General features: G+C 38.2%; 1 protein-coding gene across 2 annotated transcripts; it reads right to left on the reverse strand.

The window, feature by feature from the left end:
* Positions 1 to 1,260: 1,260 nt before the first annotated feature.
* LOC115449919 (homeobox protein prospero) lies at positions 1,261 to 23,192 on the reverse strand. Of its 2 annotated transcripts, XM_030177812.2 has the most exons (5): positions 21,463 to 23,192; positions 20,705 to 21,291; positions 19,413 to 19,567; positions 2,090 to 2,234; positions 1,261 to 1,891 (listed from the first exon to the last, which is right to left on the reverse strand). In XM_030177812.2, exons 1-5 carry the CDS (start codon positions 23,165 to 23,167, stop codon positions 1,712 to 1,714), a joined length of 2,772 nt encoding a protein of 923 aa, XP_030033672.1. In that variant the 5' UTR covers positions 23,168 to 23,192; the 3' UTR covers positions 1,261 to 1,711. The 2 variants fall into 2 exon arrangements, with proteins under 2 accessions (XP_030033672.1, XP_030033671.1); XM_030177811.2 differs by having other exon boundaries at positions 20,705 to 23,192.

Below are 23,192 nucleotides of genomic sequence, written 5' to 3' on the forward strand. Positions count from 1 at the left end.
TATGCGATTTGGCTCGCGCTTGCTTCCCAACGTTCCTATGTATCCACTCAACTGTCTCACCCACTGCGCTCTCCTATTCAATGCCCACTACTCGGACTACCCCATACGTTGGGAAACAAGTGTCGAACTCGCCGCGCTACATATATCTACGAATCAAACTAATTATTCTTCTATAGTATAATAGTACGTGTTGTGTGTATGTATACTGTATGTTCGATACTGGCGTATGCGTGTGCGCGGGCAGGCGCGGGCTGGCGCGAGATGCGCGGGCATCGCGCGGCGTCCTCGGTTGGGTGGCAGGGTCTATTGAGGGCCCTTTGTATTAATTTCTTATTTATTTTTTCGTAAAAAATCAACATTTTTGAAGGCACTTCTGATCGGACGAGGTGGCCCAGTGCGTTTTGTACTGATGGATGCCAAAAATGTAGCTGTAATTTTGAATACGTGTTTATTATGATATCGGTCTATTGATGTGTATTGCCTTCAACTATTGCGTCTGTTTGGATGTGGGTTCGTGTCTATGAGTTTGATAGACGCCGCGTGACGCCCGCCTGTGGAGCGCGCGCGTCGCACAATGGGGACGTGGGACAAATACGTGGACAATATTGTGAATAATTAAAACTACAAAATTAATGTGAGGGAAGTAAAAATACAGTGTAAGTGCTTATTACATACGTGTATATGAATATAAAAAAATCACTCGTGGAATAAGAAGGGGATGTGGTGTGACGCAACGCACTCGCACGGTATTAGTTGTGCCTTTAAATGCCCACGCAATGTTCCTGAAACAGTATATTATCTAACAAATAAACTTAACCCTATGTCCGGAGCGAGACGGGCTCGCAAATATTCCGGACCAACTGAACATGCGATCCGAACACTGCCGAAATATTCATAATACAAACAAGGATGTTTACATTAACGTTTACGAAAGATGTGTAACTGTTTTCGAATTTTGTTGCTGCATCTTTATTCTATTGTTAAATCCTCTGCACGAACATAAAACCGGTTATCAGTATAAAAATAAACTTTTACTCCTTTGTCTGTGGATCGAAAAGTAACCCTGCTCTATTGTACTAATGTCTATGGTTAACTTTAATTAATTACTCCTAAAAAAAGTACGACGAGGTAAAGGTTGACAATTTTCGGCCGCGTGTGGCGTGCCAATAAATAAAAACACTAAGGGGAGTGGAAAACAACAGAAAACATGCTCTAAAGGAGTAGGAAATCAAGGACAAACAAAATAAAAACAACATAATGTTCAAAACTTAAGCAATTAATATATTAATCGTTCTTCCTTAAAGAATAAATCAATAAATGATTTTAAGATATACACAACTATAAAAACCATTTTAAGATAATACTTAATAATATAATAATAATAATTATATATAGCGAAATATATTATGTGCAGAAATAAAATTCTAGGTGACTTAAATTTTCTCTTACTCGTATAACCTAATGAATTTGCTAGTAGAGCGCGGGCTGTGGCGTGGCGAGCCGCACGCAACGCCACGCCACTCGACGTCCAACGTACGAATTCAAAACTTCATTTTTTAATAATTTAATTTAACTTTTTTATCAATAATTTTGAATCTGAAGGCCTAAATGCGAGTGTCGTAAAATTTTGGTGTGCGAAACAATCGTCCAATGATTTGTTTTAATAAAATTTAGTTATGCCGAAACATTGTGCGTCGCGTCGATGGGGCGCTCACTCCAACTGTTCAAGGAAGTTCGGCGACTTGAAGTATTCGGGCACGGGGTCGTCCAGCCGCGAGATCACCTTGTAGATTGACTTCTTCCAACTCTGCTCCGCGTCCTTGCCGCCTTGGATGGCGCGGAAGAACTCGCGGAGCGTCTGTTCAACCACGTATCTGAAGTTTGGTGGCACCTGAAATAGATTGGCACTGTTAAATTATATGTTACACTACTTCACCGGCTTTGTTTTACCTTATATGAAGTTATTTTTTCCAGATATCAACTAAACCATTACAAATAGATTAAATTATTACGTTTACAATAAAAATGCGAAGTTAGATACAATTAATAATTTATTTAAAAAAAAAGCATACAATCTATAGCAACTAACCTCAATGTGGTTGTTTCTATTGTAGTGAAGGTTGAGGACTCTGTATAGCTCAGAGTCGCCGGCAACGTGCAAGTCCTCTGCCGTCTTCAGACCTTCGCTAATAGCTTGCCGCGCGTACTTCTCCATTTGGATGTAGTAGAACTCTCTGTAAAGAAAGACCGGACAGTTACTATATGTGATTGTATAAATCTAAATTGATCTTAATAGTATACTATTGAAAAATAGTTCGAAAAAATATTTCATAAAGGTTGTATGTCGAATGTGTTTTCAGAAATTATTTTGTTCTTATCGCTTTATCTATTGCAGTCATTATATTAAAATCCGATTCCAAATTTATTATTGTTGAGGACAAAAGCTTGCCTAAAACGAAATCATTAACACGATAGAAATGGATCAACAAAAATCCGTTTATAGAACCTTCGATGATCGGTAACAAGTAACGAAAATGCGGCATGGGCGGCGCAAGTAGACGCGCACTCATTACCTGACGTACGTAGTGTACCCATCCGGTGCCTACCCACTACCCATCCACCTATCCGCCTATCCGCCTACCGCGTGACACTTCACAGCACAATGAAAATAAAAAGCCACTCGAAATCCGTCGAGAGTTGGAAAGGATTTGATTAGTCATTTTCGCTCTCCGGTTGCGTCGCATCGCTATCTTCGCTTCGGTTCGCTTACGAGAGCGAGTTGAGCGAATCGAGAGTCTCGCGAGGCTAATTACTTACGAGTTCGCATTCAGACGGGCTAATTCAGTTTTTCACGTTGCACTCGCTCTCAAACTACATTCAGGTGATCATTTTCATAGTTGCCATTCGTAGAATATTGAGTGAAATTGATATGTTATAAGGTAATTGCTGGTTTGTTTTGCGAAACATTATTTTATACGTTAAGAACCTATTAATTTGTGTGTTGACATGCCGTGAGGCATCAGAATCGCGCCGTATAGTGTTCCATCAATCGACAAGGATCATCTCTAAGCCACTCGCGAGAAAGAGTCACTCGAACCTCTCACTCGCACATTGGGGGCCTCTATTATTTTTTAATTGGCACTCGTTGCGAGATTGCAGCCTTACTAATTGAATAAGTAAATGAAGTGTCTAAATAATTAGATGTCTTTTTGCCTGGTGCGCGAGGTGTAGCGACCCAGTGTGCGCTCGCTGCGCTCTCGGCACGCACTTTGATGCCATTTTATATCTAATTAGATCATTTTAACCGCACTGTTTACAGCTTCGTGTTGATTATTGTCCTCCATTACTTTTACTTGCGTATGTATATTTCTATTATGAAAATGGATCATTTACTGTATTGAATGCGTGTTATGTGTCATTGATGTTAATGTGCACTTTCTTAGATTAAAATAATTAGGGAGAGAAAATAACGTTGTTGGTTATTTTTAACAAAAATAGAAACATGTATTATATTTCTGAATTATTTTGAATAAATAATACCTTAAAGTAAGTATAGGTTATCTTTTTATAATTGGGAAAAAAACCCGCGAAGTTGACGTGTTTAGTTTATTTAACGTAAAACGGTTACCAAACACTAGTAACATTCTCGTGATTAATTTAAAGTAAACAAATAACACCTTAAAGATATCCTATATCTTTTACAATTGGAAATAACAAGAAAATCCGCAAAATTGATATTTTTTGTTTACGTAAAACGCTTACCAAACTCATTGGTAACAATGGTCACATTCTCGTGATTAATTTAAAGAAAATATGTCTACCATTCAATATTAAGTCGATACATTAGTCACCCAACATTTGTCCTCGTCGTTCTACCTAATGGTGTCCACGTTTAACGAGTTCAACATGACACTGATAAGTCACACATGTTACGTCTGTGTCATACACTTTCAGATATTTCCAAACGTTAAGTGGATGATTAGTAATGCGGCTATTCACACGTCTGCAGATATTACTTTATTCGTTTAATTCTGATTTCGCCAACCCTACCTAGACTAACGTGGACCGAGTGTTTATTCTTTTATATGTCCGAAGTGAGGAGCAGAATTATTACTTAATATTAATTAACTAATATAATGTATACCTATGTTGCGGTTGGGTCAGTTTATCACAGTCGGATTTTCCCATGACGTAAATATATAAATTACTAAAATAAGTTACCACGTTAACCTGAGTTGTTCGGATAACCGAGGGTTCGTAAGAAAGCTTGCAAAAAATCAACTTAAGCGTATCCAACTGCTGTATCCAAACAATAGATGCCAAGATGTTGGGCTCAGGTAGACGCAAGATGCGTAATCTTAAGAAAAAGTCCCATTACTACAGGATATAAAAGAAAATGTTGACTTTGTTACTACAGATATAAAGTCTACATTTATGTGAATGTACCGACACTTTTGTCATTTTTGGTATTGTGTGAATACTTACTGAATTTAAGGCCTTAACGTGTTGATAATAAAGTTCAAAATGGGTTATGCTAAACGTTTGCTAAAATACGTTACGATTGAATGTGAACTATTGTAACGTCAGAAACAGCTGATTCCCATAGTAACGGTTTTTATTTCAAAAGTGGAATTGGTAAGTGAAAGATTCCAAATGCGAATCTCAAACATTTTGAAGGAAGTTATGTGGACATAAAAAAGTAATAAATAATATGACTTGCATCTCTTCTCTAAGAACTCGCATTTATTGTTTAGATTTAATTAAAACTAGAAACCAAAACAATGGACGCGGCTACAGATATCATTCAATATTATGGACGTAGAGGTTGAGCAAATCGTTTTAAAATTCATTCGTAAAAATACAATGAACTTTACCCAGGAGTAATCGATTGTACTTATTGTTGTCTATTCTACCATCGAAGGCTACCATCCAATACCAAACGGAATCGATCAAAATCTCGAATCAATTTACCGCAAATAACCCGTTTAAAGCATCGAAGTAGGCAACCTCCTTTTTTCCTTTGACTTACGCCCCTATGTCAATTGATATGGGCAGAAAGCAACGATGAATTCGTAATGTGGTGACGATGTTTATCTAATTAGGCTATTCTTTACTGTAACAAAACAAATTTAAACCTGTTGAAGAACAGACAAAGCTGTCGTATGGACTCTACTTCCAAAAAAATTAATCGTTCTTGATTATTAGACCAGCTTTCACGGCCTGAAAAAGTTCTTCCGGGATAATTATTTCCCGGGAAAAGTAGCCTATAGAACTCAGGAGTAATTTAGCTTCCTATTAGTGGAAAAAAATCATGATCGGATTAGTAGTTCCTGAGATTAGCGCGTTCAAACATGTTTGTTTTCACTCTTCAGCTTTATATATTAGTATAGATTAGGAACTTGAAACTTAATGATTGGCGCAAAATATGACGTCATCAATATGTTCATAGTATACTTAATATATACGAAGGATATGCCAATTAAGTTACGTCATAACTGCCTCAGTGGCTTAGTTGTATTACGACTGCGATGCTGAAGTCTCCGGTTCGATCTCGGGTCGGGCAAAGTTTTATTAGATATTATTTTCTCAGTATCAACTTGAAGTCCCGAATTTGCGCCCGATATGGAGATAGGCTTTCCCCCTATCAAATAGCACGGAATATATATGGTGAAAAGGCGGTATACCAGTGGCGTTTCTGCCTATCCCTTCGGGGTAAATGCGTGAGTGTGTGTGTTCATAAATGTCCGTAGCAGATTCATGACCAAAGTTCAATTTTAATAATGCTCAGATGAAGCAATACGTAACAAAATGGCCGCTGATGTGAGGATCAAAGTAAATCTCATTTGTTAAATATCTTGGCGGAGTGTGGTTAGTAGACGGTCCCCCTTCAAGAAATCGTTTGATTCCCGTGTGAACTAAGCGATCGGGTAGAGTTCGGAATGTTGTAGATACGGGTTTGTTTCTTATACCATTGTCAACGTCTTCTTGGAATAAAAATAATAAAATGCTTATAGTATTGGCGCACTTTTTTTTTTCGACGTAAATAGGAACAAGTTTTTTTAAATGACGTACCTACTTGAGTTAATACCGAATATATTTGTTTGTATATAAATAAATATAGTTGAAGATAAAGAGTTTTTAAATAATACACATTCAACACATTAATCATTGTGATATCAACGCCCACTTCTGCCGTCAACTGTTTATATACATTTAAAATACCTATATACTAAATATTATTTGTAGTCATGTGTTTTGCGTCATTATTTCTTTACTAGACGTGTCTGATATATTCTTAAATCTATAAATTTAAAGTTACTCACATCCAAGACGCTAACCGAAGGGTGGCATCATTGTTTTTTTTATCAAGTTCCATTCCTTCCCTTCCCATTGTCGACTTGTTCGGTGCGAACCGATTGTTTGCCTAACTGCATTTATTTCGCGCTTTTGGTAATAATAGTCTGATATTTCATGAGACTTAGAATTGTAGACTTGTTTTTTTAGAAGTCTTAAGTTTAGACAGTATTGGGCGACGAATGTATTCGAAGGTAATTTAAAGTTTATTGATCTTTTAAATATACTATTTAAAAATATTCTCGGGAAAATCCGCAGCCGAACATAGCACAAAGACGCCGCGCAAAAGTTAGATCGAAGTATGTAGGACGCGGCGCAAATCTTTTTTATTAGCTTACGGTATAACATGCGGGCGTAGGCGCAGCCCGTTATCTGGGGGGGGGGGGGGGGGGGGAGGGTAAGAACCAACCGACTACTGTTTCTTTGTAATAATATAAATATATCTGTATCGTTAAGTTTTCCTGTGTTTGCGGTTGCCCTCAAAGTCTATATGGTCCTTAGAATTTTAATGAGATATGTTTTATAAAATATGTACTTGTATGAGTAATAAATGTGACAATTCGAGAAACGTTTACCTACCTACTGTCAGTGTTATATTACATGATAATATACTGTTATTGTGTCCATTTGTATCAACAGCTTTGCTTTAACGAGTCGTTTAGAACTACCTAAAGATTTACATATTATGACTCTAACACCAATACTGAAAGTCCTTTATCCTTTGGTACTGCACTGAAGATTTGTCATTATTAGATAGAATTCCCACAATACATTCCCGGGGTAAAAAATAGCTTATAAGTTTACCCAGGACAAGGTCTATCTGTAGGTTAAATTTCGCCCAAATCTGTTCAGCGGTTTCGGCGTTTATTTTTGTCAAATCTCCAAACATTTTTACAAAATTAGTTACTTATAATACTCTGATAACAATTTAGGTATTCAAATGGCCGACTAGCGCATACCAGTTTTCCTATATTTCGAATTAACGTGAATAACTTGAAATTCACGTTTACAAAGAAAGAGCAATTCTTTATAATTCAATTTAACCCACTAGCCTTCAAAATAAGTTAGTTACTTAATATACTAAGAAACAAAATACCGATAATTTATACGCTGTTAATTATTGCCTAAACTGTTTTTCCTTAACGATATCCTGTATTAAGATTATGCCAATTAATTAGGAATTCGCATTTCGGTATTGGAAAACACTCATAAGTCATTATTCTACAAATATATAACAATGGTTGGTATTTTGCTTTATGTTAAGTGTTACGCACGAAGGAGGTTGAGGTAATATGAATTCTACTGATTAAACGTCTCTGGTTGATACTTGGAATAAACTGGAATTATATTATTGTAATTTACTGTGCCCGAATCAAATATAATAACGAATTGTATACAAGAGATAATTGTTTTTTTTATTGTTTTGAATGACGAGACGAGCTTGTCGTTCGCGTGATGGTAAGCGAAACGACCGCCCATAAACAGTAGAAACACCATCCAACACCTTGAATTATAAAAATACTGTATTCCACTGCGCTCGCTATTCTGAGACATGAGACGATGTCTTATTATGTCGAGTACTTACACTGGCTACAATGTTCAAACCGGAACACAATAATGACTACACACTGGTGCTTGGCGGCAGAAATATACATTGCGGTGGTACCTACCCAGGCTGACTCTCATATGAGAGACCTACCACCATTAAATAATGTTTAATAACATAATTAATTTACGATTGTTTTTAATAAAGATCATTCATGGAATTTTCGGATACCATCTCCAGGTTAGACATTTATTGTAACACGTATGAGTTGATTGCAGTTCAGATCTATAAACACGATAACATAACACAACGCTCGTATTCAGAGACATAAGGTGTTGATCGTCACACGGCCATTTTAAATAAGGAATTCCAATATCTTTGATTTAATCCTCAGAATGAACCAATCAAAATAAGTCTTTTGTAAGCTTGTCAAAAATAATTTGTTCTGATTGGTCGATTTTTATGATGTAAGGAAGAATTAGGATCGTGTATTCAAAACGGCAGTTAGTGACACGTTGGCTACACTGGCTGCTATGTTTTCAATGCACAAAGCATTGTTTTCTGGTTTGCCGGCAATATGAGAATATGAGTTACTAACTAGCAAGTCTTTGCTACACAATATTTCCCCTTTAGTTAGAACGTGATTAATGCCATGTATAAAATTATGCGATTAATATGTTTTATCGTTAAGTCGACCACAAATGATAGCGACTAGGAATAATAATAATACATTTTCGACTGAGCATTGAGTTAAGCCAATTTATTAATTATTAACGAATATTCATAGGTATATGTTTTGCCTTATTTAATTTTAGCACATTTATAATGAACATGATCGATATTTAAGATGATTAATTGTAGCATTAGTTAGTGATTTAATAAAGTCATGATTTAATTCCATATGTATAGCTTTTTATTAGTATTTTTCGGATATTTTGATTATACGATTTAAAAACCTAACAATATCGTATTTATACCACAGTAAAGCAATTAGAACGCACATTACCTACAAATTTTAATTATCTTCAAAACCGAAAGCACTTAGGGCCGCGTTAACTTATTTTGCCGCGAATATCCGAAATAAACATCGCGTAGCTGAAAAACAAACTTTCATTGAGCCACGAAATCGGGGGAAAAAATAGTTTCCAGACACATTTGCCATCGACTTTCCCAAACACACTCATTTCGATCGCCAAATACAATGGTTATTAAAACGTCCGTGCATCCAACCGAATACTACCTACTACCTAGTTACTTATGTACATTAGTGCGATGTGTGTGTGTTGTTTGTGTGAGAGTGGACCGAGTCCGGCTTTCCAGAAGCACGCGAGAATGAGCCGACGGACTGCAGTTAGGAGATCGCGGTTCTGTAGAGGCGGCAGTTATGGAGAAATGGACTATGGCGGAAAGGGCGTTATTTACGCCGTACTGTTTGAGTTTTGTACTTCGCGACGTGTTTTTGGCGATTGGAACGAATTTTGTGTTCCTTGATTGATGTTGCGGGATGGAATGTTGGCGTAAATTGTGCCTTAGTGTGATAAGCCTTTAAGTTATTTTGGTGCGTCAATTTATCGCAGTGGCGGATGTAAGAAAGCTTTTAATGTTATGGCTTTTAATGTAAAGCGTGAAATAACGTTTTGGTTGAAACGAGTATCTTTGACAGTTTTTACATGTAAATAATTGTGTTGTTGAGAAGTGACAACCGCCTTAAATACCCACGAAATCAGTTATAATAAAGCTTTAACCCCTCTGTCGCATAGTGATCGTTGAACCCACTGTGGAACGACATGTTTCAGGTTCAAATCCGTGCCAGAATGAATATTTATACCATCCGTATTGACCTTCGTATTTAGGTGACATATAGACGAAATGAATACACCCAAAACATCACTCAAAGTCATCGATAGTCGTAACAAAACTAACGACAAAATAGCAATGTGAACAAAACTACATTAACATAATAGCAATGTATCGATAGTTAAATAATACCGTACCTTCTATGTTTTAGTGCGCTCTATGTAAAAAAGTTGCACGGCGGATCGCACACGAGCGTGGCACACACACACGCAAGCAACAGCGAGTAAACTAATACCGAGCCGGATTAATGCTTCAGTTAGTGAAAAAACTTTTTTCAGACTGCGCCGTCCGACGCAGGGCCGCACTCGGCCGTACAGATAACTGCCGGCTACTTATTGGCTACTTATTACTGGCGATTTTTAAAACCTTTTTGGTATTAAATTTGCGAAGGAGTTTATTTATTTTTGTATGGAAATTAACCCTTTAATAAAAGGGAATATGAATACATATATGTTTTTTACCTAAGTACGGAGTAAAGCTGTGATAACAAGTCTGTTTCTCAGTGCTGACGGCATGGCATTCTTCGCATTGCGTAGACATAGGGCCGTTGTAATTGGCTAATATTGAGATACAACAATTTTACTTCATCAAACAGCTTTACTCCGTCCTTAGATAAAAAAACGTCTATGAATAAGGAGGTAAGGATATAGTGGCTAATATAGAATATACATGTCTATAATAGGTATAGACATGCTTATGTAGTATGTTATTGAAAATTCGTCAGGAAATATGAGTAACTTTGAGGCAGTTTGGACGTTTCATGGTTTAGGTACTTGACTAGATATTAGTCATTCTGTGGTTACTAAATTATTTGTTATAAAAAGGATGCTATATGGAAATGCATTTTAATTATTAGTTTTAAGCCAATTAGAAATATTTCATAACCTTGATGAATAATTGAAACACTTACTAAAATAAAGTTATAAGCTTAGGATAAACGAGACTGCCATTTACTTCCTGTTTGTTCATAATCTTTATTGTATAATTACTTTTCCATAAGACTTGATGTACAATAAAAAGTTTCAATAAATAAATATACAAATCTAGCAAGATACAAGACTCAAAAAATAATTATTTCCTTACTGACTACAAAACGTAATTAATTTATAGGTTTTAATTGTTTTCCCTTAACTAATAATATATGTGATTAAAAATGATTATGCGCCTGCGCTTTTCTGCGCATTATAATGGATAAAATATTGTTATATTTACATTTTGGAGTTATCGTGTTTAGTTTATCTAAATATACCCTAATGAGCACTATATAGCGGCCTTTTAATTGTTACAATGAAAATTTGTTGTAAAGGTCCTTATAAAATAAGATTACTAAATATAAACAGTTTATTACTGTCAGTTCTAAATAGGATGTTATACAGAACCAACAGTGCAATTATCTACTCTATTTAACCGTAAAAAGGTTTGTAGTTAAGTCTACTAAAACTAAAAATAAACCGCTATATCCAAAAGTCTAACCGTTTCGAATATTATTTTTTTCTGCTAGGCGATACATACAGTATGCAAACAGCGACGTCACAACTTATCGTTTAGGAAATAGGCTCGCATTTCTGCATTATTTCACAGATAAGGAGTATTATTGTAAAATCTAAACGTAGTTTTGCGTGAAGATAATGTATTGTAACACTCTTCGCCGTAAGTGTGCCGGCGCGATGCGGGTAAAATTATCGACGCCTCTATAGCAACTTTCTCGCGAATATTTACCTTATCTTTGTACCGTAAAATCCGATGTATCTTTATTTTTAACATTAAAGGCCGTTAGAAAACTGTTTTTTAAAATGATTGTGGTAAAATCGACTTTAAAATCGTTGTAATGGAGTCACATTTTGTTTACTCAACAATATAAAGATTTGTTTAGTTTTAAGAATTTGTCTCGAAAAATATAGGTATTAAATGCGAATCAATCGTGCGCCCAACTGCGGGCCTGTGTAATGACTCCCTCCACACTGACCCGCCTCTGTCTTGTACCCTAGGCTTCAAAAGTTGAGCTCATTTGAGTGCTTGCCGAGATTTTATTACCCCCCCAACTACTCGCTTCGGTATTAATTTTTTTTTCAAAAAGGGTTAAACGTACGCGCGGCCTTTTAAGGGCAGTATAAAGCTGACCATTCACGGTTACTTGATCACAGAATTAGTTCGTTAATTACTGTTGGGAGACAGTTTCAAAACGCAGTTTACGAGTGGCGTACTTTATGGCGTTCCTAGTTTGTTTGCTTAGATCTACATGTTTTATACATAAAGAAGTCGCCATCATTTCATTTTGTTTAGCTTGAATGTTTCATAGGAGCTATGGTCAGTTATGTGTTTTCCCAGTTTCATCAATAACTTAAGGAAGTCTAATATCCGTTGAAACTTCTGATATCTTATAAAACGTAACGTTATTTTAAACTTTCTATTGTAAATAATATTTTGTTAATAACAAAAGTGACGCGGTATTTCAGTCATTATTAATAGCGAGGGTGTGTTCACATGTCTAACAATAATTATTTTAATGAAGCTAGATGTTATTACGCGACAAAACGCGGTTGCCGAGGTATTGCCCCGTTTTACTTAAGTTTATTTCCCCCGGGCTCGGATCATTGCTATTTATTGCTAAGATATTTTAAATATCTATTTCTCTGGATTATGTTTTATCTGAATATTTGTAACTATGAGATTTCAGATCTGTTTAAGTTATATTCTTTTATTAATATTTTTTTTTCATATGATCAACTTATTAATTTAGCTATTTCTTGATATAAATTAATTTCAATATTTAAGTTGTGTAACGCATATAAGAACATTATAATAAACAAAAATAAGTTGTCATTTACGAATACCTTACTTATTGCTTAATTCAAAATGGAAATTCTTATTTATAAGTGTATGTATGTATTTCCCGTCTGCAACTTCATATAATTTGTGGAAAAAATACGAAAGTTTTTCCAACAAAACAACGTATGTAGGTAAAGATACGCGTGGTACATTAATTAATTATGTCTTAGGGCGTATGCGACTTGTCGCTTAGTTGTCGCACTTAAATAATTTCCCTTGTGTACGAAGCCTACGCCGCGCCTTTTTGCCACACACTGTCATCTGTGACTCCTTATTCCGAAGATTTTGTTTTTTTTTCTACCACACACTGCGTTACGATTTATTGAATAGAATATGGATATTAAAATATATAAATAGACATGTATAACTACGTTGTATAATGAGATGTAACTAACCTATCTTTGCTTTTATTGTCCATTTGCATAGACACGTACAATAATATATAATCCTATCGAACATTATTATTTTATATAATAATTTACTGAGAGGTAAATGAAACTGAATTACTGAAGTAGGTTATGGAAAATTACTTATTATCTTCAACAGCAGGCATTTATCAAAACAACCAATGTACTTCGTATTCGTCTTCATACCGACCAGTATAACGAGAGCCACGCTCACAATCGTAATGAGTAAGAATAACAAAGCGTTAGAGACCCTCAGGATGTGGTCGCCGATGGCTTCAGCGGGTGATAAGAGTGCGCCAGCGCTGGCCGACTTCCGTTCAGATAGTGGTCAACAGGAGGATAAAACAAGGACAAAATATAATAACTGTTCTAAGAAATATAACTTTATTATGCATTTTGATACGCATTTTTCAGAATTCATATTGATTTATTGCGAGATTAGCGAGAAATAAGATTATGGAAGAGTGCAACTAACTTACATTATGTACCAATTAGGACTGAGCAATAATTTTTTTTCAGAAAAAAAAATTGTTTCCAAATTTTAAAACCCAAAAACGCCTATTCACATTCTCAAATCATTTAAAGTCTTATTTTTATCTTTCAGCCCCAAACTATGTCATGAGCTTATAAAACAGTGATCGCGTGACGTCCTCGCCCAAACTCGTGGATGACATAAAGTTTTTTAAGTCGTGTGTAATGAAGACTCGTCCGCTCCTTCGAGACCGCGGCGAGGCGCGCCTTCGGCTCACTTCACATTTCTTTCATTAAATGATTAGCTTTATGAACGTGGTGTTTCACTAATATTTATTCTAGAAATTTCCATTAAATACTGACGCTTTATATGTGAAGAAGTAACAACGTCGATTTGATAAAATATTTATGTCGCTTCAAGTATGTGAAATATGGGTACAAGTGATAATTATGTGGTTTGCATATAGTGGTCTTATGACAAATAAATATAAGTATTTCAGTAAGCAAACAACGACCTTGTATTATTATTGTTAACATTATAATTATATGCCACAAATTGATTATAAATAATTAATTTTAACATTATTAAACCATATCGATAGAATTAAAATTGTTTAATAATTGATCTATTCTTAGACATCCAATAAATTATTTTACATGAATTTTCCTTCTAACATTCTGTTCATTAATTTGTATCCGTGTTATCAGAAGTACTTATCGATGAAGGATGATTGTAGCGTAGTCGGGTGGGGTAATTAAAAAACTTAATACCCCATCGAAGACAAGATAACGTCGACGGTCGGAAGAAACCGCCACTTTTCTAATTACTCTTTCATTAGCTGATGGATTACGCGTGTTGCTTACGTCACGTAGCTGTGTTTATTTATGTTTGCTGTTAGCATCTAGATTTGCCTTGTACAAAACACGGAATTCCCCATAACATACATCGCGCGGGGTTTGTTATGAGAGATAGCCGAAAACTTATAATGATAGCCTACACTCGCGAGACCACCATGAGGAACGACGCGCCTTCTTGATCGTGCGATAAGTAAGACCGCGCCTTCGCGTGTTTTAATTATATTATTAACGATGGACAACGCAAGACTAATATTTTATAATGGCCGCGGTATCGCAATGATATGTAAATATTCCGCCGCTCCCTTGCATCTATTACACACGTCGCGTGCGTGTGAACTTTAATTCGGAAGTAAAGACACGTTAGCTAGAATTTAGTATCGAGGCGTGACGTCCTTTTAGGCGGAGCGGCCTTTAGACAAATTCTTATGCGAAATAAACTCGTGTACTAATGGAATTGGCGTGTTGCGTATGGCGGCAAGCGGCAGCCGCTCCTCGCGACACCTTGCACAAAAGTGGAAACTTGTGTGACGTGTAATTAGCAGGATTTTTTGAAGAAAAACTACTCATAAGCTTCCTCGAAAGGGTCGTATTAATTACTGGAGGTGCTCGTGTGAGCATGGCGCGCTGTAAATGGCTGGCCACTTGGCGCCCTAGGCTCGCCGGGCCTTATTAAAAATGTTAACACGTAAATTAGACTGTGCACGGGCGCAGTGTATTAGCCAACCAATTAAATTTTACAGTTTCCGTATACAATGAACTGCGAGGTGACTTTGCCGGTCGGGGAATGAATTGCAGACACTAACTGCACTTGTACGTAGATCCTCTAATGTCTAGTTAGGAGCGGGTAAATTAAATGCTTCCACCTACGTACTTTGATAATGTTTCGAGTGGTTCGCGGCGTGCGTTACACTAAATTTTTATCCGATAAAATTGCACACTTACATTTTTAATTACAAAAATTTAATATTGAACTAAATTATGTAGGTACCGAGCTTCAGCCAGTTAACACGGTAAGTTAAAAAGGCATGTGGAAATTGCGACGTAAGGTTGGCAACATTTCCGTATAAGTGTCCTTACAGACGAGAGATTTTAATCTCAGTCGAAAAATCACCTAACCGATACGTAAATAATACTGGTTATATTTTATTAAAAATTAAATACACATTCGCTTCGGGCACGTTCCATGCTTGGAAATATCAACGTTTAACTTAATTGTATACATAAAAGGGAACATTTCTGCTGCAGAAGTGACGTGTGTTGATTGTGTGAACGCAGGCTAAACAAGACCTATGCAGATATAAAAAGGTTGGTGTTGGGTGAGCAAAGTGTCAAGCGCGGCCGAGGCCGTTCGTGTGTAAGCGCTTAAAAGGTTTTTACCTCGGCCGGTCTAAGTGCACGTCCTCATGCGACTAGTTGGATGTGTAAAAAGATTAATTGGAGTGTTTCAGAGTGTTTCTAACAATTTACGACGCCTTCTCTGGCGGGCCGGCCGCAGACCACTTCTGTGCAACTTAATTAAGCGAAATAACGAGTCACGGTTGCTAATTAACGCTATCGTCTCTCCGGCTAATTCTACGAGTGACTCTTTGTTTGCGAGGCCCGCACACTTCTTTGAGTTTGCGCGCCAAAAGAATTTGTCTTTGGATCGACTTTGAGTAAAGGATGTTTGTTTTGCCCCGGGAGAGTTTCTGTGAAGACTTTTGTATTTTGTTGAACTTTTGCGGCGTCGTTTTTAAATGAACATGTAAACAAACCTTATATTACATTTTTCTTATCGAAGCCCGTTGTTTGTGTAGAACGGCATTGACGTTCACATGTATATAGTGTAATCTCGTGCTAGTGTGGGTAGTGTGGGTGTGTTAACGCTTTGTTGACTTACGATATAAATTATTGTTTGAGATCATGGGATTCTAAGATGTAGCTCACATAAATCATTCTAACTGCTTATTTAAATTTAACGAGCGTCTTACCCAAAATTTGGATTGAAATAAAATGTCTTAATGAACCAGGGAAGTCACATAACTCCGTGCTGTGTAGTGGAAAGTAATAGTGACGCGGAGCAGGCGAGGCGTCGAAAAGTCACAAGAAGTGCACTCGGGAGTTAGTGTCCTTGAGGTATCCTGCACGTTGCCAACAAGTGGCCGTTGTGTCGAGTGTGGTGTCTTAACCATCGATAGCTTATTCTGAGGAACTACATTAGTAAACATCGCGTAGTAAGCCTATTAAGTAAATAAATTGGGAAGTTTTTTTTTAATGAGGAAGCAGTGCATACAGCCAGTATTATGTAAAAAGTTTTTATGTTTTTTAATGTGATATAAATATTATCTAATTGGGTTTTATGCGTAAAGCGACGGAAATTAATTTACGCATTTTTAATTAATTGAAAAAAATACAAACTATTATTTTTATCGTCGAGTTATCCACGTTGAAAGGCTATCGGAAAGTTTGACTTTTGTAAGTACCAGGTTAATGATTGTACTTTTTGTAGGTTGCATTTATAATATCTCATTAGTTAGCGTGATTAATTTAACTTGTTATATTACGATTACGTTAATAAATGTAATGTGATCATTAAAATCTTTATTAACGTGTTTTTTTAAGTTTTGATTTATTCAATTTATATTTTTCAATTTATGAATTCTCAAACCAAATTTTATATTTAAAAAAAAAAGTAGTGTTACTGCACTGTGATAAATTCACAGATAATATATAACGTGGTATAAACTCTATTCGCAACTTGGAAACGCATTCTTTTTTCAAAACACGTGCGCATTGTGTTGGTCAGACTGTATTTAAAACTGGCGGGTAATTAAAGGGGGGTTAGTTGGACGGCGAGGCGCGCACTAATCGATGTTTCCGTAAATTTAAAATGCTATTTATTATTAACGTCCACCGCTCGGACACCTTCGCCTCCCGTAATTACGTTTCGTGCGATTGTAGAAATATCCCCTAAGGGTTGTCTGTAAATTTTTATATAGTTTAAAAAGGCTGAGATTAAGACGTAAAAAAATCTATTTACAAAAGGCCGATATTAAGACGTAAAAAAATCTATTTTTATGTTTTTTATTGTATTAAGATATGTCAAAAAAATTTTTTTTATTTCTAAAGTTATTATATGATGTTAGGTATGTACAAAAATGTTATTTTTATGGGATCTTGTGATTTGAATACCCAATTAAAATTGTGTAAATAATATTATTATCAAAATACTCTATTCTTTGTTTTTCCTTTGTTGTTTTTGTTTTGCTAGGATAAAGTAATACCTATATTATTTTATTATGTATTTAGTTGGTTGTCTAAAAATATTCGTATTTCCTTAATCGTCTAACTTAGCTCTATAATTTAGTTTGAATATATTTTTTTATTTTTGCCAAAAGAGTTAGGGTTGACGCGATTTTTTTTTTGTTTTCGCTTACGTGGAATGGTCAGAAATTAAAAAGACAAATCACGTGGACATAGTCAACCCTAGAGGCTCACCCTTTCAGTATCCTTTCAGAGATGTTTATCGCGAAGGAAATGGCCGTTTTCCGTTGTCCACAATGCAACCATTAAGGGGACAATACTAATGGACTAAGTTGTACTAAGTCGCGTTTCAAAGAAGGAAAAAAAGCGGTAATTTCAAAGATGTGTTATCGTCATTATGTACGATGTGTTGGACAGTTTTCATTTGAAGGAATTGTTTGAAGGGAATTTAATATTGTACCATGACTTTATTGCGCTAGAGTTTTTTTTTTATTGAAAATGGAACGTATGCTGATCAAATAAAATTTGTTATTGTTTGTAAATAATTTTGAAAAATTATAACGCTCAGTGTACACTGATAAATTGTAACGTACTTACGTAAACAATGTTTATCAAAGCTTTTTACTCAGTTTTTCCGTTTATCTAACTTAGATAATGATAATACAAGCTTGAGATAGCAACAGAAAGCTTTAATATGAAAGTTAATATATCAGGAGCGTTTTCAAGTGTTTAGCACACATTGACATGTGCCCGATCGTATTCTGGATACGATGTGTAATATCACTCGATACTCGATTGCGTTTCGCTCTCGATCGCGTGTCGTGATAAGAATTTGGACACGTGCCATGATAATAGAATTTAGGTCCTGTTTGGAATGTATTAGAATTGAATATTGCTAAAATTATTTATCGCAAATCAGGAAAACGTTTAAAAACACGTCTCAGTATATTGTTTTTTCTAAAATAATGGAACAAATATTGTCAAATATTTTAATACAATTATATTAGCGGCAAATTTGTGTTTTTATTTTTCAATTATGACGTATTCCATATCGTAACAGTGTGTAGGTGTATCGTGTTTGTTTTTCAGAATAATCAGATGGAGTAAAGAAGGGTGGCATTATCGCAGAAGCACGCGGCCCGTGCCTGCTGCCTTATCACGGGCCTTAGATAACGTGGAAATTAGTCGAGTAGAAATCAATACCGAAGGGAAATTTTTCCGTTACTTGTAACGCTACGTGAATCTATCGCATGTTAAAGATAATAAATTCATGAAAAAGTCTTTGAATGTGATGCGCGAACTGTTGATAAAACAAAAAAAAATACAATTCTAAATTTAAAATTAAAAAAATATTTAAATCGATTATTCTATTCGAATATTTTGTTGTATGTAATTATCATAAAATGAGAACTTAATGATAGTAAACACACTCGTATCCCTGTTTTAATAATCAGTGTGGTAATTGTTTGGTAATAAAATTACGAACGCCAATGAACAGTCAATCTGTTTAGACGTCGTGGGGTGACAGCCCTCTATGAATTTGTTAATTAGGAAATAGTGCGTTCAAACCCTTTGCTGTTCGTAAGACGGGGTATCGTGATTAATTAATCGTTTTATCCGTGTTTTAACACGATTTACAAGATTATGAGGAAATTATTAAAGGGTTTTGGAATTTTATGGGATTTTCTGTAACATATAATTATAATTGAATCTTAGTCATGTAATATTTAATTATAATATATCATTTTGCGTACTTTGATCGTCACTTAGCTGTGGTTGCGGTTTGTGTTACGATATTAATACTATTAAGTAGTTTAAAATAATGAAAAAAGTTTAAATGTACTCACCGGAAATTAGAGAACCACTTGACCAGCTGTGCAGTGTTGTTCTTGTTGAACTTGATGTCGGGGAAATACATCTTGAGCACTGCCGAACTTGGATACCGCACCCAGAAGAACATCAGCTTGGCTTTGCGTAGGTGCATCGGAGTCAATGTTGAAGAGTGCAATGGAGTCAAGGAATTCATTGATAATAGATGGCGTTGTTATAAATAAAAAAACATATTCAGTCTACATCCTTAAAAAGAGTCATAAAAAAACCCTGCAATCGTAGTGTTTGTCACAATCGAATTTTAGATTTAATTAGTGTATTGATAAATATTAATGGTCCAAAGTGAAACTAATGAACATAAATCAAAGGGACATAAATTAGTTAACAAAATAACGCGCGATAACCAAAGGAGAAGCTTATTATATTTTAGTTGTTCCAATAGTTACCCTTTAAATAGTTTTTTTTTGTTTATGGTTTTAGTATAGCCAGTATTAATGTATTCGAAATTCGAATTTTACCAAATGGGTTTAATAAAATGGCGGTGTCCGAGTTATATAGTGCCTTAAGCAAGAAAATGTTAAATCTGATTAGGATTCACGTCGTGGGCTCACTGATGAAGCACCACAAATACTTTAATCCGTTTGCATTGTCTAATCTTATAACGTGCCTTAGCCGATATCTGTGCACTTATGTTTATGTTAATTTATATACATTCTAATGCGTATATTGATTGAAATATTTATGATTTTGTATTTATTTTTAAAGTTTTATAAATAATCTAATTTAACCACATTTAAATAAAGCTCTTGAGAGAAAATGCTGTAAATTGTTTAGAACGATATGGGTGTTATTTTTAGTTTCTCTTTTAAATACATTTGTTATAGGTTCATTTAAAAATAAATAAATAGTTTATGGTTCTTTGTTTCCCCTACACCCGTAAGTTAAGGATGTTTACTTGCGAAGATGTATTATATCTAACTATGCTACCTACTCTTGGAGTTAGCGTAGCACTGAGGCAAGCGTAGAAACCACAACATTTGTGAGGTTTCCACACTCGTAATACCTAACCAAGTAGGAAGTAGGTAGCAGTCGTAAGGTTAAATACTACAGAAATAAGATATCTTTGGAGCTGCCCCGAGCGAGGATTTGTGGCGTGTCGTGCGCTCGGGTTACGTTTGACCTTAAGTCAAGTGAAATAAATCGTTTTGAATGGCACTCGCGTACTGTGAGTGAAACAAAGTTTTTTTTTGTATGAGTTGTTAAAACGTAATCTAGTTATGTAATATAGTATGCATATTGAAAAGGATATAGTAGGCTGAACTCCGTCGTAAGGCAGGTCTGTGGAGTTACAGTCTGAGTGCGGGTCCTGCGCGTCCATGTGCTGCGGGTGGTGCGGCACGCCGGGGTGGTGCTGCGCGTGCGGGTGGTGGCGCAGGTAGTCCGGCGAGGCGTGGTGCGCGGCCGCCAGCAGCGCAGGGTGCAGCAGCGCCGGCGCGTGCGGTAGCGGCGGAGACTCCCGCTCCGGCGCGGCCGGCGGAGACCGCGCCAGCCCGCCGCCCGCACCGAAAAACGGCGAATACGGCGAAAACACCTGGCTTTCGTGCAGTGAAGGGTTCGGTATCGCCACCGGCGTCGGCAGCGCCATCCCGCCCGGGTACGGCCTCGGCGACGGAGACTCGGGGAACTTGCTCTCCGGCGACTGGCCGACGCCCTCACCCAGGATTCGGCTCACGGTCCTTGGGGTTATCCGGGTGTCGGTCACCTTATGTCGTTTCTTTTTAGGTGTGACGACAAGGCTGAGCGCTTCATTCTGCTCGGGGTTGGCTTCCCTTTCAAAGTGGCCGTTCATGTGCCCGTAGAGCGGCGCGAGCGGCTTCGGCGGTGCCTGGAACATGCCTGTCGGAGGGCGTGCATGAGGTCCCTGGCCGGGTCCGCCCGCCTCGGCGTGCAGCGGGAAAGCCGCTCCGCCTGGCGCGCGGGGACCGTTCATTTGACCCATGAGCATCGGGTTATGTGTCATAAACGGGACGCCATTAGGCGCGCCCGCGTGATGGACGGGTAAGTTACCTGACATTTGTCCCGAAGGCCTCTCCGGCGGCTTCGGCGTCGGCGACTTTCTGTCGATCAGCCGCGCCGCTCGCATCAAATCCTTGTTCAACTGCTCCGCCGCGGCCGCCGCCGCCTCTGACTGCTTCCCTAGGATTCGGCGCTGGTGCACGAAGCGGGTGACAATCGAATCGATCAACGTTGCTAGGGATGCTGTGATTTCATTTTTGAGCACCTCAGCTAACCCTTCTAGATCAGCACCGGAGACCGGGCCTACTGAGCCCGCATTGCTGCGTAAAGCATCCAACCGCTCCGCTAATTCTGACGAGAGCGGGGGCTTTGGCGTGGGTCCCATTTGTCTCTGTTGTGGTGAGTGCTGGTTCGACTGTGGCCTCTGTTGTTGACTGTTTTGATGCTCAGCCGCTTCCTTCATTCGCGCTTCTTGTTCCATAAAGAGTTTCTGACTGACGTTGAGGTACATAGCAGCAGCGTTGTTGAGATGCTGGTGCGGATGTGGCGGATGCATGTGTTCGGGCGGGATGTGAGGCATCATAGGGAGCGCACCATTGAAGCCTGGCGGCAGGTGTGGGTGAGCGACGGCGTGTGCGTGCATCTTGGCCGACATCATCTTGCTCATCACCTGCGAGAGCATGTTGGGCGCGGCGGAGTTCGATATCGATGGCGGCACTTCTTTCACCGGCGACGCGGGCTCGGATTTAGGCACAGAGTCGTCGTTCTGTTCTACGTCACTAGAAACACCGTCGTTGTCGATCGTCTCCGATTCTTGTCCCATACGATTACACAGTTGCAAATATTTTTCTTGCATCTCAGCTAACTGTTCTTGCATAGTCCTAAGTTGTGTTTTAAGTGCATTTTTTTCTACTAACTTTTGTTGTATGGGTGGCCGATCCCCGTCGTCCTCGGAGTCATCAGAGACCGTCTGTGCACTGCTACCGTGACTGGTACCGTACCTCTCTGCCGCGACGTCGTGCTGCTGCGGGTGGTACAGTTTCCGTTTCTTGCACCCGTTCACTTGTGGTTGCTGCGGCGCAGGACTGGAGCGCATCGTCGACACTATATTCTCAACACGAGCACGTTTCACATCAACAGGTCGCGGGGAGGAACGTTGTGCGTCACTGTCGCGGTCCTCCGGCTCCGACTTGGGAGCGATGAGAGGTTCCGAAGGCGGAGGTGCGGGCGGCGGCGAAGTACGCGAGTCCCCGACGTTGTCGAGCGCCAGCAGCGCGTCGTCCAGGTCCGGCCGGGAATCTCGGGACGCGGGCCGCTCCGGGGAACGCTTCTCCGCTTTGGGTTCGTCATTGTTGTTGTTGGCGAGCACATTGTTGTTGTCCGGAGACAGGCGCAGCAGCTCCTTCTTACGGCTCTGGAGGATGTCTCGCAAGACGCGGTGGGCGATGTCGCCTCCACCAGCCTCCTCGCCATTGTCTTCTTGCTTGGGAGTCCGCCCAAGCAGTTCATTTAACATTTCGGCCGGCGCGTAGCCCGGTCCGAAGAGGCCGAAGTGTTGGCGGCCCTCGAAGATGGCCCCGTAAAGTCCGCCGCTCATGTGTGCGGTGCGCGCGGGCGCGAGTCCGTTCGTCGTGAGAGTGGAATAAGAATTGCGCGGCTCACCGGCGTCCACGCGCTGTCTGGCGCGTTTCTGTTTCCTTAGCAGTTTATCCGAGTAGGGCGCGTGTGAGTCGGCCTCCTCCTCCGATGACATCATAAGCGAGACGGGCCCCTATTGGCCG

Source organism: Manduca sexta, chromosome 13 (genome assembly GCF_014839805.1).
Source record: "Manduca sexta isolate Smith_Timp_Sample1 chromosome 13, JHU_Msex_v1.0, whole genome shotgun sequence".
In the NCBI taxonomy this organism is placed as follows: Eukaryota; Metazoa; Arthropoda; class Insecta; order Lepidoptera; family Sphingidae; genus Manduca; species Manduca sexta.